This window comes from Malus domestica, chromosome 10 (genome assembly GCF_042453785.1).
Source record: "Malus domestica chromosome 10, GDT2T_hap1".
NCBI lineage: Eukaryota > Viridiplantae > Streptophyta > Magnoliopsida > Rosales > Rosaceae > Malus > Malus domestica.
In genome coordinates, this window is record NC_091670.1 from 26,584,468 (window position 1) to 26,600,433 (window position 15,966).

Sequence of the window (15,966 nt, forward strand, 5' to 3'; positions counted from 1 at the left end):
TTTGGCTTGTGGAGGTATATGGCTCCATATATGACTTGAATTGCCTGACAGAAGTGTTTCAGGTTCACAATAGCAGTACTCTCCGCAAGTTAGCAATACTCGTCAGTTGAGTCAACAAAGCACCCATTAGCTAGCATCCGAAATGCAGATGTGAGTTTCTGATGAGGTGATAGACTTTGTCGGCCTACGACATCTATCTTCCTTGCAAAGTAGTGGTCATGATTGACAACTGCATTCAAGATGCTTTCAAAAAGCTCTCTTCTCATCCAAAACCGGCTCCGAAATTCATGAGCAGGAAATCTCGGCCGCTCGATGAAATAATCTTTCATCATTTGGTCATGACACTCTTCTATATCACGTTGCACAAATGAACGCCCTGTGACAGAACCACGATGGCTAGATTCGCCATGGTGCTCATATTGCATAAATGAGTTTACAAGTTCAGCTTCAGCGTTGATCAGTTATGCATCTTCAATGTCAAGCCTTGCTTGGTATTGTGTCATCTGCATTGCCCTGCTACGCCTTTTTCTATCACCCATTAATGAGATATTTAGGATTTTTAGGAAACAAAAACTCTTTGAAAGTTGAAAGATTAGTGAATATAGAGGATGATTGAAGGTTAAAAGATTGTGTGGTCAACTAATATTGGACCTATGTTTATATAGAGGATGATTGATGAACGGTTGGTGAAAGTTGAAATTTTGGTGTTGAACAGTTGGTAAAAGTTGAAGACTTGCTTTGTTAAAAATTTAGTGATTTTTCAATATTTATCGGAATTTAAATTTTTTTTAGATTAAAATGTTCATAAAATTAATTTACGATAGTCTACATATTTATTTTAAAAAAAATTGATTTAAGAAAAAAAATTAGCCTAAGTTCATTCTTTAATAATCACATGCTAACATTTTAGGTCATAAGAGTTAGAGCAAAAAATTTATTTCTAGGCTAAAAACCAAAATTTCCAGGCTAAAAATTTTGGTTTTTAGCCCAAAAGTTGGAAAATGGAGCAAATATAATATTGGACTTGACATGGTAACCATTTTTTTTTTTTTTTGTGAACCCAAATCTAAATATCCCTTATAAAAATGATCATCACTGGAAACAATTTGTCTCACTTAGGAAAATAAAAGCTACATTACTGATAACATTCTTGAGAAAAGAAACTAAAATGAACAACAATCGTATAAAGCTACAAACTTAATTACCAGTGCTCATTAACTAATTATAAGATCTCTCCCATGTTAGCAAAATACATTTATTATAAATCATGAGAAATATATGATATCTAGATTTTTCTACATATTTGATTATAATTAAGTGCATAGTGGAAGATCCCACATTGCCCAGGGAAGTGATTCTTATATGTATATTTTCATCCCTACCTAGCACGAGGCATTTTGGGAGCTCACTAGCTTCAGGTTCCATCAGAACTTTGAAGTTAAGCGAGTAGCGCGCGAGAGCAATCCCATGATGGGTGGCCCACTGAGAAGTTCTCGTGTGAGTTCCCAGAAACAAAACTGTGAGGGCGAAGTCGGTGCCCAAAGCGGATAATATCGTGCAACGGTGGTGGAGCGGGCCCGAGATGTGGTGGACCCTAGGCCGGGATGTGACAGAATGGTATCAGAGCCTAACCCTGGCTGTGGTGTGCCTACGAGGTCATCGGGCCCCTTAAGGGGGGTGGATTGTAAGATCCCACATCACCCAGGGGAGTGATCCTTATATGTATATTCACATCCCTACTTAGCACAAGGCCTTTTGGGAGCTCACTGGCTTGGGGTTCCATCGGAACTCTGAAGTTAAGCGAGTAGCGCGCGAGAGCAATCCTATCATGAGTGACCCACTAGGAAGTTCTCGTGTGAATTCCCAGAAACAAAACCGTGAGGGCGTAGTCGGGGCCTAGAGCAGACAATATCGTGCTACGATGGTGGAACGGGCCCGGGATGTGACACATAGTCCATGTAAAAGGGAAATGAAAAAGTGAAGCCTACCTCTCCAATTAAGTTGAACATAAGGAAAACTAATAAAAAAAACTTAAAAATTTTGAGTTTTAATGATAATGAAAAAATAAAGTGTAAAATGAATAACACCAGGATTGACTTTTTAGTGTAAAAATGTGGTTTTTCGTAAAATAAACAGTACATATAGCTTTTCGTTAAAATTCCTTTGAAAATAACAGAGAAATTATATTCTGCACATTTGACCCCCAATTTCTTCCCCTCACCAATATTAATGTTTAAGGACAATCTTGCGTTGAGAGCTAGGACGGGGGTCAGTGGAGTTGCCCGGTTTACCATACCACGAAATTGATAAATTAAGTAGCAGAAAATTTTTTATTACATTAATTTTGACCAGATTAATTAATTTCAAAGTCATAAATGACAATTATATTACTAATTAATTAACTAGCTCCCTGGCTTAACTAACATAATAATACTACAATTATTTTCATGGTTATTTATGTTGCCAGTGTAAAACCAGGCCATGTGATATACCAGCGCCATATAATGGAGCTAATATTTTGTTCCATAGATAATATTTATGTGTGTGTATATATATGTAAGAGAATTGTTATTAGCACTTCAAAAATCTTATTCTACACTCCAAATTTTCTATATTAGGAAATAAAGGAAAGAAAAATACACTTGTAAGAATTGTAGAATGAGATTTTTGGAGTGTCAATAATATTTTTCATATGTAATATAAATTGTTTATCTCTTTTATATATAATCTTAGCTTCAGTGTCAGAGGCTACTTCAAAACTAATATGGAGTTCTCAGATGTCGGTGCAAGTATTAATCGAAATGGTATCCAAAAATACATACAGTTAGATGCATCATAACTATGTTCCCATACAACGGCTAGAATGTACATCGATCGATCGGTAGGAGATTCATAAATGAGGAAATATATCTGCATCTGCATGGCCCATGAGGGTAGGCCAAAAATCTCATGTGATGCATATTTTTTGTGCCCTAAATTGTTTGGGGAAGGTGGCCAGTTATTGCATGCGATGCCGGGTGCCGGGTCAGACAAGATTCCTTAACTGGAAAATTTGGGCGATCAAAGTTCAAAAAGGGGTTTTGCCGCATGCATAAATGCTGCTATCCAGTTACGGAGATTGTGGCGTCCAACTTGAAAGATACATTCATGGACAAAATAGACATAATGACGATGATATATCAAATATTCTTATAAATGATTGAGTTACTGTTTTTAACTTAATAAGGTATAGTACCTAGGCAGATCGAAATCTAAAGCGGGTTTAGTATTTCTTTTATATTGCTCATGGAAAATGTTTCTAAGGTTATGATTTGCTCATTGATAATTGTCAGTTCTTTGGCATCTTTTGTGCATGCGGGGGAAAATGTGAGTCAAACAAAGCCTAACATGTTGACGGATCAAAATTGCAACTCAATGTGCTAGTACAATAACTTGGGGACTCTTAATTTGGGAATGATGTCCAAGGTCATTTCGGTCGGTTTGGAATACTGATCAACTCAAATCCAACTCGTTACTAACATTTCGAGCTCATGGTTTTACAACTAATTAGTTTTACGATGTCAATATTTTTCTCAAAACAAAACAAATGAGAAGCATAAAGATTGGCAGTGTACAGTTTTAAGCAAGAAGCAATAGCGATGTGAATTTGTTGATGACAGTGTACAGTTAAACCTAATAGAATGCTAGTTTACTGTCTATTCAAACCTAATACAATGCAAAACAATCATGCATGTCATCATCTATATAGTGTTGTATATATGAGATTTAACTCAAGCTTTTGGTAGCAAAATAGAGACTGAGTGTCACCAAACCAAACAATCATGTACAAAGCGACAAGAACTATAGTGAACAATAACAGGATGACCTTACCTTTTTACCATTACAAAGGAGTGAGTAATTCCTGAGGAGGTTACCAAATTTTGGTGGATGATTGATGAACGGTTGGTGAAAGTTGAAAGTTTGGTATTGAACGGTTGGTGAAAGTTGAAGACTTGCTTTGTGAAAAATTTAGTGATTTTTCAATATTTATCGGAATTTAAATTTTTTTAGATTAAAATGTTTATAAAATTAATTTAAGATAGTCTACATATTTTTTTTAAAATTGATTTAAGAAAAAAATTAACCTAAGTTCATTCTTTAATAATCACAGGCTAAAATATTAGGCCAGAAGGGTTCGAGCAGAAAAGTTATTTCTGGGCTAAAAGCCAAATTTTCCGAGTTAAAAAATTTGGTTTTTAGCCCAAGGGTTGGAAAATTGAGCAAATATAATATTGGACTTGACATAGTAACCTTTTTTTTTTTTTGTGAACCCAAATCTAAATATCCCTTATAAAAATGATCATCACTGGAAACAATTTGTCTCACTTAGGAAAATAAAAGCTACATTACTGATAACATTCTTGAGAAAAGAAACTAAAATGAACAACAATCGTATAAAGCTACAAACTTAATTACCAGTGCTCATTAACTAATAATAAGATCTCTCCCATGTTAGCAAAATACATTTATTATAAATCATGAGAAATATATGATATCTAGATTTTTTTGCATATTTGATTATAATTAAGGGCATAGTGTAAGATCCCACATTATCCAGGAGAGTAATCCTTATATGTATATTTTCATCCCCACCTAGAACGAGGCCTTTTGGAAGCTCACTGACTTCGGGTTCCATCAGAACTCTGAAGTTAAGCGAGTAGCACGCGAGAGCAATCCCATGATTGGTGACTCACTGAGAAGTTCTCGTGTGAGTTCCCAGAAACAAAATCATAAGGGCGTAGTCGGGGCCCAAAGCGGACAATATCGTGCTACAATGGTGGAGTGGGCCCGAGATGTGGTGGACCCCGGGCCGGGATGTAACAGAATGGTATCAGAGCCTAACCCTGGCCGTGGTGTGCCGACGAGGTCGTCGGGCCCCTTAAGGGGGTGGATTGTAAGATCCCACATCGCCTAAGGGAATAAACCTTATATGTATATTCTCATCCCTACCTAGCACGAGGTTTTTTGGGAGTTCACTGGCTTCGGGTTCCATAGGAACTCTGAAGTTAAGCGAGTAGCGCGCAAGAGCAATCACATGATGGGTGACCCACTGGGAAGTTCTCGTGTGAGTTTCCAGAAACAAAATCGTGAGGGCGTAGTCGGGGCCTAAAGAGGACAATATCATGCTACGATGGTGGAGCAGGTCCGGGATATGGTGGACCCTGGGCCAAGATGTGACTCATAATCCATGTAAAAGGGAAATGAAAAAGTGAAGCCTACCTCTCCAATTAAGTTGAAAATAAGGAAAACTAATAAAAATGACTTAAAACTTTGAGTTTTAATGATAATAATAAAATAAAGGGTAAAATGAATAGTATCAATATTGACTTTTTAGTGTAAAAATGTGGTTTTTAGTAAAATAAACAGCACAGAGACCTTTTCGTTAAAATTCTCTTGAAAATAACAGAGAAATTATATACTGCACATTTGACCCCCAATATCTTCCCCCCCCCCCCCCCCCCCCCATTCACCAATATTAATGTTCAAGGACAATCTTGCGTTCAGAGCTAGGACGGTGGTCGGTGGAGTTGCCCGGTTTACCATACCAGGAAATTGATAAATTAAGTAGCAGAAAATTTTTTATTACATTAATTTTGACCAGATTAATTAATTTCAAAGTCATAAATGACAATTATATTACTAATTAATTAACTAGCTCCCTGGCTTAACTAACCTAATAATACTACAATTATTTTCATGAGAGCATTTTTGCTCACCATCATAAACTATGGTGTATACTCACCATACACTTAATCAATTGACACATGTCATTTCAGTTAACTCTAGTTAACTTTCACATTAAATGTTAGGTTTTCAATTTTGAAAAAAATTAACCAAGATTGAGTGAAATGACACGTGTCAATTAATTAGGTGTATGGTGAGCATACACCATAGTTTATATTGCTCAGATTAATTTTGGCCAGATTAATTAATTTCAAAGTCATAAATGACAATTATATTACTAATTAATGAACTAGCTCCCTGGCTTAACTAACATAATAATACTACAATTATTTTCATGGTTATTTATGTTGCGAGTGTAAAACCAGGCCATGTGATATACCAGCGCCATATAATGGAGCTAATATTTTGTTCCATAGATAATATTTATGTATATATATATGTAAGGGAATTGTTATCCGCATTTCAAAAATCTTATTCTACACTCCAAATTTTCTATATTATGAAATAAAAGAAAGAAAAATATACTTGTGAGATGTGTAGAATAAAATTTTTGGAGTGTCAATAAGACTTCTCATATGTAATATAAATTGTTTATCTCTTTTATATATAATCTTAGCTTCAGTGTCAGAGGCTACTTCAAAACTAATATGCAGTTCTCAGATGTCGGTTCAAATATTAATCAAAATGGTATCCAAAAATACATACATTTAGATGCATCATAACTATGTTCCCATACAACGGCTAGAATGTACATCGATCCATCGGTAGGAGATTCATAAATGAGGAAATATATCTGCATCTGTATGGCCCATGAGGGTAGGCCAAAAATCTCATGTGATGCATATTTTTTGTGCCCTAAATTGTTTGGGGAAGGTGGCCAGTTATTGCATGCGATGCCGGGTGCCGGGTCAGACAAGATTCCTTATAACTGGAAAATTTTGGGCGATCAAAGTTCAAAAAGGGGTTTTGCCGCATGCATAAATGCTGCTATCCAGTTACGGAGATTGTGGCGTCCAACTTGAAAGATACATGCATGGACAAAATATACATAATGACGATGATATATCAAATATTCTTATAAATGATTGAGTTACTGTTTTTAACTTAATAAGGCATAGTACCTAGGCAGATCGAAATCTAAAGCGGGTTTAGTATTTCTTTTATATTGCTCACGGAAAATGTTTCTAAGGTTATGATTTGCTCATTGATAATTGTCAGTTCTTTGGCATCTTTTGTGCATGCGGGGGAAAATGTAAGTCAAACAAAGCCTAACATGTTGACGGATCAAAAATGCAACTCAATGTGCTAATACAATAACTTGGGGACTCCTAATTTGGAATGATGTCCAAGTTCATTTCGGTCGGTTTGGAATACTGATCAACTCAAATCCAACTCGTTACTAACATTTCGAGCTCATGGTTTTACAACTAAGTAGTTTTACGATGTCAACATTTTTCTCAAAACAAAACAAATGAGAAGCATAAAGATTGGCAGCGTACAGGATTTGGCAAGAAGCAATAGCGATGTGAATTTGTTAATGACAATGTACAGTTAAACCTAATAGAATGTTAGTTTACTGTCTATACAAACCTAATACAATGCTATGGCCAAAAACAATCATGCATGTCATCATCTATATAGTGTTGTATATATGAGATTAAACTCAAGCTTTTGCTAATTGAGACTAAGTGTCATCAGACCAAACAATCATGTACAAACCTACAAAAACTATGGTGAACAACAATAGGATGACCTTACCTTTTTACCATTACAAAGGAGTGAGTAATTCCTGAGGAAGTTACCAAATTTTGGTGGACAAATGTGTGAAGTAATTAGAAAATAGTAGGAAAAGTTTCAATTCAACGCCTCCAGGCTGGGAATAACTTAACAAGAAGAAATGCTTGAGCTTCTTCTATTGTATTTCTTGGAAAGTGGGTTGATGTTGGCCAAGAAATTGAATCAGCCTGAGAAGTTGGGCCCTTTATGTGAACCCGACCAAATCCGGGTTAACCGTTGAATTGCTCCATTTAATTCAATCATTGACCATCTCAAAACAAGTTGAAGAATATAGTTTTTAATTTTCCAAAAGACGAAAAATTAAATTAAGCAAAACGATAGTTATTGTATTAGCATTTTAAGAAAAAGTACAAACTTCAAATAAGGTTTTTTGAATTAAATTTGAAGGATCCTCAAATAAAAAATAAGGCCACCTTGGCCAAACACCTTATCGCATGATCTTTGGGTGTGACGCATGAGAGATTCTGTGCACAAAATTGCAAACAAAACCAGTAAGGGAGCACTAATTTGCATACAAGCAGCACAGACTCTAAAGAGAAACTGCAAAAGAAACAAATAGTGACTGCTACAATAGAACTATGTGCTCAAAACCACCAACGAAGCTACCAGTTGCATCAGAATAAACTCCACAAATGCCGTCATGAGATATGAACAAAAGGCACAAACCCAAAAGGACATCACAAAAATTTCAGCCTCATATCTTGCCAAACCAACAAAGGAGGATTTTGGATTGAAGTGAAAAAAAAGAACAAAAATAAGTTATGGAGATCTCAAATCTAAGCAAATTTAGACATAAACTTAACCACCACAAAGGGAACTATTATTGACCACAATGAGTAGAAAAATGAAAAGAAAGAGTGGAGCATAGGAGAGGAGGAGAAGCAGAAGTGCTTCTCCTTCCTTCTCCGGTTCTTCCCCTACCGCAACTTTTGCTCTAAAAAATTTTTGGTTAAGCATGAACTAGGACGAAATTAATTTAACCCTTCATCAAGAAAGTAAATACTAATGTAACTGTTCAATAGAAAAAGTAGTTAATTCAATTTTATTTTTAACCCAAACAATCCCTTGTGTTGACCCAAATGATTGCAGATTAAAAATTTTGGTTTCATAAAAATTACATTAACAAAAGGAGAGGAAGAGGAAGAATTAAAAAAAGAGGGAATTGGAGAATATCTACATTGAAATTAACCCCTTCCCCCGCCAAACTTTACATTATTTTAAACTGCATCAAATTAGCAGGTCCAACACATATGTCACAGATGATGAATTTTCCTATTTTTAGGTACCAAAATAGCCCCCCAATCACAACCAAAGATTAACTAATACGGTCCAAGTGGCATCCATACCTGATTACAGGGGATTCTCTCCATAGATTCGGATAATTACATCAAGAGTGTGCTAAATTATTTTCTTTTAATAATTTGATAAGTATAAGAAGACATGAAAGTCTACCATAAGAAAAGAGAATTCGAGCTTGAAGTTTTATCGTGTAAGGTATTGGTGCAATGTAAGAAGGTATTATAATTTATTTTGAGAATTCATATTTTACGTTTTATCTTGAAAGATGACAGTGTAATTTAAGAATATTCTCCCGCTTAATATGCCTAATGTTAGACAACTATTGTATTTGACTAAGAATTCTAACATTATGAAGTCAATTTAGTTGGAGAGGAGATCATAAAATAAAAAAAATAAAAACTGAGTGCTTTCAACAAAGTTGGAAACGGAAAAGCCAAAAATCCTTCAGAATCCAAGCCATGATTAATAGTACCCCAAAATGGTCCAACTCAAAATGATTACATACGTGTGTATTATTCTACCTACCAAAAATTTTGTCTTCACTTTGTATCAAAATTTTTGCATTTTTGCATTCATTTAATCTCGTGGTAGAGCCAAAAAATTTTGTGAGAGAGGGCCTTTCATATATGTATTGAGAAAAAAATTCAAATACATAACATAAACAATTGAAGTAATCTACACAAAATTTAAAGACCCTGTTAAATTTAAATTAATTCAGAGAATCAAAAGCAATGTATAGTACAACTAAGTGGGTGGTAGAGAGCACAATAACCAGTAAAGAATTTGAAATTTATAGAAGAGAATAAAAAGAAATTTGGTTTGAATTGTTTGACAAAAAAAAAAGGGAAAAGAGGAGGGCTGCAAATGATAATTGATTAGGTTGTTTTAGAAATAACATTAAAGTCGATTTTAAAACCTCATCCCTAATTTCACTAAACTGTCAAAACAAACAAAACCATTAGAAAAATATAAGACACGAAGTCGTTCGACTCAATTTCTTCACAATGACAATTCATCTTCTTCCTCATGTCTTACGGTTCTACAACTGCATGCTTAAGGCTGCTAGAAATTTCTTACAAAGTGATCAGGATGCGTCCATAATCACTCTGGTATCTTAGTGGCCGCACCCATGACTCGTTCAGAGTTTTTTTCAATGATTTAAAACGTCTCTAAATCTCTACTATTATTAGAACGCTGCTCCAATTGATGACTGAAGTTGGAGTCAAGTTTTATGTCCCGATATGAAAAGAATTCTCCCGTCCAAGGAACAAAATGCCGATAATATCGGCGAAATATCGCCGATATTATCGGTTTTTCACGGTACCGATATTTTAATAGGTATCCAACGGGGTTTCGTCAAAATATCGCGATATTATCGATAATATCGCGATATTTCCAAAACTATCGCGATATTTTGGAACTGTGCTACTCGAACAAGAACGTCAGAGCTTCTACAACTCCGGCCGACTGTAAAAGACCTCCTCCATCAGAACCTTGAAGGGGAACTGCGGATCGGCGGCGACTCGGGATCTCCACCCATTAAGAAACATACCCAGAACTCCGAATCCCGAAACTGACGACGACGAGAGACATTGAAAGGGTGGTGGTGCGGAGCACCCGAGCCGGTGAGAACACCGGATCTCAACGCACCCTCTCGAAATACCGCAGCAAAACGCGGTTTGAAAGCAGCTGCATGCCGGATCTGAAAGATGAAGGAGGATGACCGCCATTGGGGGTGGGTAGGAGGACATGGCCAGATCGGGAAAGGACGCAGGGGGAAAAGAAAAAACACAGGAGAAAGCAAAAAGAAAAACAAAAGAAGAAGAGAAAGAAGAAAAGACAGAAGAACAGACCGAGAAGGGAAAAACAAGAGAAAAACAGGAGGAGGAAAGGGGAAAGGGCGACCGACTCCAGCCGAAGCCAAAGTCGGCGCCGGAGAAAATGGGTACAAAGAAACCCTCACCAACACGGGAGGGAAAGATGAGTGTGGATGTCGGCATAAGTCTTTGAGAAGTAATAAAATACTAATATAATTGTGTTTTTTTTTTTGGGAAACTAATATAATTTTGTCTTTAAAACACCAAGGGGATTCAAACCCTTCCCCTTTTACTCCTTCAACACCTTGACCACTATATCACTTATGTTTTTGTGAAAATATGCTAAAATACACCTACTCTACACATAAAGATGATGAAGATAGTGAAAATTTTGAACCTCATAGGAATTCTACGTGGTACTAAGTCACTCATGTATCTTATCATGCAATGTATAAAGTGTAAAATATTGTATTAATTCATTATATATAAATGATTATGGTGTGTTTAAACTTCTTTCATTAATTACTACATATTTTCTACACTCACAATGTTTGCCAGCTCGCTATATAATCAACTTAAATCAGTTAAATCCATCATGCAATGCATTTCTTTCCAATGTTTTGTGATAAACTAATAGATAATTGACTAAATAAACATCCTGCAAAGTTTCAATAAAAATTTTCAAGTTTTTCTTACAATTTCCGTGGTTTCCATGTAATTTTTATCGATATCGATATTATCCCGATATTTCCATCGATATTTCCGTATTTTCAGACTACCGATATTTCCGATATTACCGATATTTTCTTCCTTGCTCCCGTCTCAACCAAGTTCCTAAACAACAAATACATGACCAATGAAATTTATAAAATTAGAAAACAAAAACCGAAGAAAGAGTAGAAGGCAGAGAGAGACTGGCAGTGGTTCCCAGGCCTTTGTTCCAGGGGCAGTGGACGCGGATTTGCTTACATCGAGAGGGGAAGTTGGGACAATTGGACATTGTAGGTGCTTTGACGTCCAAGGCCCGGCAACCACCCTCCTTTCCCGCCTTTTGCGGAGGCAGACAAAGTAAAATTACCATTTACCCCTCCCCTTTAAAAAACTTCAAACCAAACACTCAAACACGTGTGTCACTTTAGTACCATCGTCTGATGGTATTTCTGTTCCGTAATAAGAGTTTTTAGGTTTTAATTTTGTGAATAACTAGGTTGTTATTAATTTATTTCTCATATTTCTTGATGTATATATATTGTTGTAACGAATACATAAATTAGGAGGACATATTATATAGCACTGGTACAATTACAATAACATCTCGTGCAAATAATACAATATTACGTGAACAAATTTACAATGACAATATTCTTATATTGCGTAAATCTTCGTAAATTAGAGTAGTTTTAAGACAACCTATTGTATAAACACTCGTAACCCAAAAACCGTGGCACAAAAAGTCAAACCAACCTTTGTCTTTTTCGTCTCCCCCTTTCCCCTATTTAACTTCTTCACCCCCACAAACCCACCCCCTTCCCCTTCTCCTCCTTCCCTTTCTCTTTTTCTTTCTGTTTCTCTTCCTTTTTGCTGTCTCTCTGCTTTTTGCTTAAGCTTTTTACACACCAAACCATTCACTCATTACTCTCCTTCTCTCTTCCCACAATCATATATATCCAAACCCCACATTCTTCTCTCCACACCCAAATTTTCACTTCCTCTGCTTCTCTTTCCGAAACCACCTCGTCGGCTTTCCGAAAAACCCGAAGAAAAAGAAAAAAAAAAAGCAATCTTTTCAGCTGCAGCATTATAAAGTTTCAGTCTTTGGTTACCAATTGACAATTTGGCGATCATGGAGAATGATTTTTTCCTAAATGCCGGAATCCCGCCTCCGCTTCACTTAGAACAAGCATCCTCAATACCGGCATGGCGGTCTTCATTCTCGACCGCCATGGATATCCAGGCCGCTGCCGCAGACCGGAATTGCTCTTTGCAGCAGTCCCCGGACTGCTTCTACAATCCCAACTGGGACAACAAGTCAACCGACCAGAACATCCACTTCGAATCAGCGCTGAGTTCAATGGTGTCATCTCCGGCGGCGTCCAACTCCAACATCTCCAACGAGAGCTTCGTGATCAGGGAACTGATCGGAAAGCTCGGAAGCATCGGAAACTCCGGCGATCTCGCGCCGCATTCCCAGTCATTGCTGGGAATTCAAAATTCTTACATGGGTAGAAATGGAAATGCAAGTGCCAACACTTCATGCTACAGCACCCCGTTGAACTCGCCGCCCAAGTTAAACCTGCCCGTTCCGGATCACCATTTGAAGAAAGAAAAGCTACCCAATTTAGGAAACTCCATGGCCTTGAATTCCAGCCTGGCGGAGTTCTCCGCCGACCCTGGATTCGCCGAGAGGGCGGCGAAGTTTTCGTGTTTCGGAAGCAGGAGCTTCAATGGCAGAACATCACAGCTGGGAACGAATAATAACAACAGTACTGAACAACCGTCGTTTAGATTCCACCCCGCAGCGGGAAATGGCGGCAAGCTTCCTCGGGTTTCGAGCAGTCCGTCGATTAAGGCACTCGGATCTCAGACGAGTATGCAGGAAAAGATGCGTGCTCTGCTGCAGGATCGGAGTGAACTCCCCAATTCCCGAGAGGAATCGACGATTTCTGAGCAGAATCCAAACAGGGAGACCAATTCCATGGATTTGAATTCTAGGAAAAGAAAATCAGCTTCCAAAGGAAAAGCAAAGGACCATCATCCTCCTCCAATATCCCCATCTCCAACTTCCACCAAGGTACATACAATACCCAATTTCTACTATTTTTTCTTTGACGAGAAGATGGTCTAATTTGAGTGGGAAAAAAAAAACGAGCGGAGCACATAATCAACTGACGTAATCAAACTCATTTCCTGCATCATTTTAATTATTATAAAGCAACTTACTTTTTTCAATCAAGATTTGTGCTCAAAGTGCAAAGTGCGGGCGCACTGACGTGATCACTAGGCCTAAATAAAAAATTTAGATTTTGAGTTTGTGCATCGTTTTTGTTAAAGCAATTAACTTTTTATTAATTGCATTCAGGGGGCTGAAGTTAACGAAAATTCTAATACCAAGAGAAGCAAGCCAAGTGAAAACAATGGGAATGACCAAAATGGGTCTGTGAAAGCTGAGGAGGATGCAAGGGGAAGCACCAGTTCTGATGAGAAGCAAACCAAGACTGGTCCAAAACCACCTGAGCCTCCCAAGGATTACATTCATGTAAGAGCAAGAAGGGGTCAAGCCACTGACAGCCACAGCCTTGCTGAAAGGGTAAGAAATATGGGTTGAGTAGTTTTAATTTTTTTTAAATTAATTTCCTCCATTTTAATTTCAAGCTTTGTTGTGACATGGGTTTTTTTGGTGCAATTTTGATAGGTAAGAAGAGAGAAGATTAGTGAAAGGATGAAGCTTCTTCAAGATCTTGTGCCGGGTTGCAATAAGGTATGCGTTAAATACAGAGCTGCAATATTCTAAACCACTTTAATTTTTAATTTACAGATATATTAATTAATTAGGGTGAAGGGGCATAACCCTAATGTACGAAAAGCTTTTAACTTTCTGAAGTACATGAATGTGCCACTTTTACTAACGTGACTTCGATATTTTTTTGGCTTTTTTTAGGTGACTGGAAAAGCACTTATGCTTGATGAGATTATAAATTACGTGCAGTCATTACAACGCCAAGTCGAGGTAAAAATCGACATTTTACTTATCAAAAAGTCAACACAGATATCTAATTGTAAATTGGGATTGCAGAATGCATATTCCATGTCATTTCCTTAATCGGGTATATTTCCATGTTCTTTGTATGCAGTTTCTCTCCATGAAGTTGTCTTCTGTGAACACCAGGCTGGATTTCAACATGGAAACCCTAATGTCAAAAGAGGTAGGTTCATAATTTAATCTCTAAAAACATAATTAAATGAATATTTTCCAACTTTTCTGAATTGTTTTTCTTTCCCTTTTGGTTTTAGATATTTCAACAAAACCATGGTTTGCCACAGCATCCAATATTCCCATCAGATTCCTCGGCACAAGCCATTTATGGACACCAACGCCAGCAAAATCCAGTACTTTCTAATGGGGCAGTGGACCCCTTGGATAATACCTCACCGTGTCAAAGCCTTGGGATGCAATTACCTCCTCTCAGTGGTTTTAGTAGTGAAGGCATTCCTCACGTAATTAATTTTACTGTTTTACTTCCACAATATTTTAAGTTTATTGAGGGTTCGGTTAGTTGGTTAGATCAGTTGATTATCCTTTTACACATAAGTTCGAGTTCTCCCTTCTACAGGTTAGGTTGTTTAAGAAATATATTAATTGTCGGGTAAAAAAAAATTATCTGATTCTTTCTGGTTTACTTTTACCAGTTTCCAGCATTTGGTGAAGATGATCTGCATACCATTGTTCAGATGGGTTTTGGCCAAAATCCAACCAGAGAATCAGAATTGCTTGGTAAGGAAAAATAAACTAAAAATACTTCCTCACATTCCTCCATATAAAATTGTAAAACACAAATTCATATGATGGCAATTTTTCTTTTATACATGATGCAGGTTCAAATCAAGTATCGCACATGAAAATTGAGCTCTGATCACCATTTTGTCAGTCCATAATAATGTGGACAGAGGGGATGTTGTTGTAAATACAAGATATAAAAAAAAAATTGAAGATTTGCATGCACTGTGCTGATACCGAGCCTTTTATCCTTTGCTTGGTACCAAACCCTTGACGTCTATTCTATTCAAAGAAAGATATTGGTAGGGCTGCATGATTAGAGCAGCTTTCACAGTGATTGGGATCGCTTGGAGTCAGATGGAATTTCATATAAGAAAATCTCATACTTTTATGAGAGATGTCTTAAAGATGAAGTGGTCACGCATCCCTGCACAAGATTTTCTCCTATTGGAGAGCCATTAATTTTTCTGCCTTCCTTTCATCTTCGTTTACTCAATGTAATTTCTTGTTCCAATTTTTTTCCTCTTTTGGGGAGAGCTATTTTATCCACTGTAAAATCCCAGAAGCAATTTCTGTAAGATAACAACGCTAATTAATTAATTAGAGGGAAGAGCTTTGTCATCATTTCAATGAGAATTTTGTAATTTTCCACAAAAGTCAATTGACTTTCATCTTCGTTTACTCAATGTAATTTCTTGTTCCAATTTTTTTCCTCTTTTGGGGAGAGCTGTTTTATCCACTGTAAAATCCCAGAAGCAATTTCTGTAAGATAACAATGCTAATTAATTAATTAATTAGAGGGAAGAGCTTTGTCGTCATTTCAATGAGAATTTT

General features: G+C 36.8%; 1 protein-coding gene across 2 annotated transcripts; it reads left to right on the plus strand.

Annotated features, from left to right (window-relative positions):
- Nucleotides 1-12,161: 12,161 nt before the first annotated feature.
- LOC103445359 (transcription factor bHLH62) lies at nucleotides 12,162-15,756 on the plus strand. 2 transcript variants are annotated; one of them, XM_008384358.4, is made up of 8 exons: nucleotides 12,162-13,428; nucleotides 13,717-13,944; nucleotides 14,050-14,115; nucleotides 14,296-14,364; nucleotides 14,489-14,560; nucleotides 14,649-14,852; nucleotides 15,045-15,129; nucleotides 15,231-15,756. In XM_008384358.4, exons 1-8 carry the CDS (start codon nucleotides 12,481-12,483, stop codon nucleotides 15,266-15,268), a joined length of 1,710 nt encoding a protein of 569 aa, XP_008382580.3. In that variant the 5' UTR covers nucleotides 12,162-12,480; the 3' UTR covers nucleotides 15,269-15,756. The 2 variants fall into 2 exon arrangements, with proteins under 2 accessions (XP_008382580.3, XP_070662016.1); XM_070805915.1 differs by lacking the exon at nucleotides 15,231-15,756 and having other exon boundaries at nucleotides 12,170-13,428; nucleotides 14,649-15,116.
- The last annotated feature ends 210 nt before the right edge of the window (nucleotides 15,757-15,966 follow it).

Bases quoted from the DNA above. Each gene is read 5' to 3' on its own strand.
- LOC103445359 (XM_070805915.1), top strand. From the start codon at position 12,481: ATGGAGAATGATTTTTTCCTAAATGCCGGAATCCCGCCTCCGCTTCAC. The intron at 14,116-14,295 runs GTATGCGTTAAA...GGCTTTTTTTAG, and splicing joins TTGTGCCGGGTTGCAATAAG to GTGACTGGAAAAGCACTTAT. The intron at 14,561-14,648 runs GTAGGTTCATAA...TTTTGGTTTTAG, and splicing joins AAACCCTAATGTCAAAAGAG to ATATTTCAACAAAACCATGG.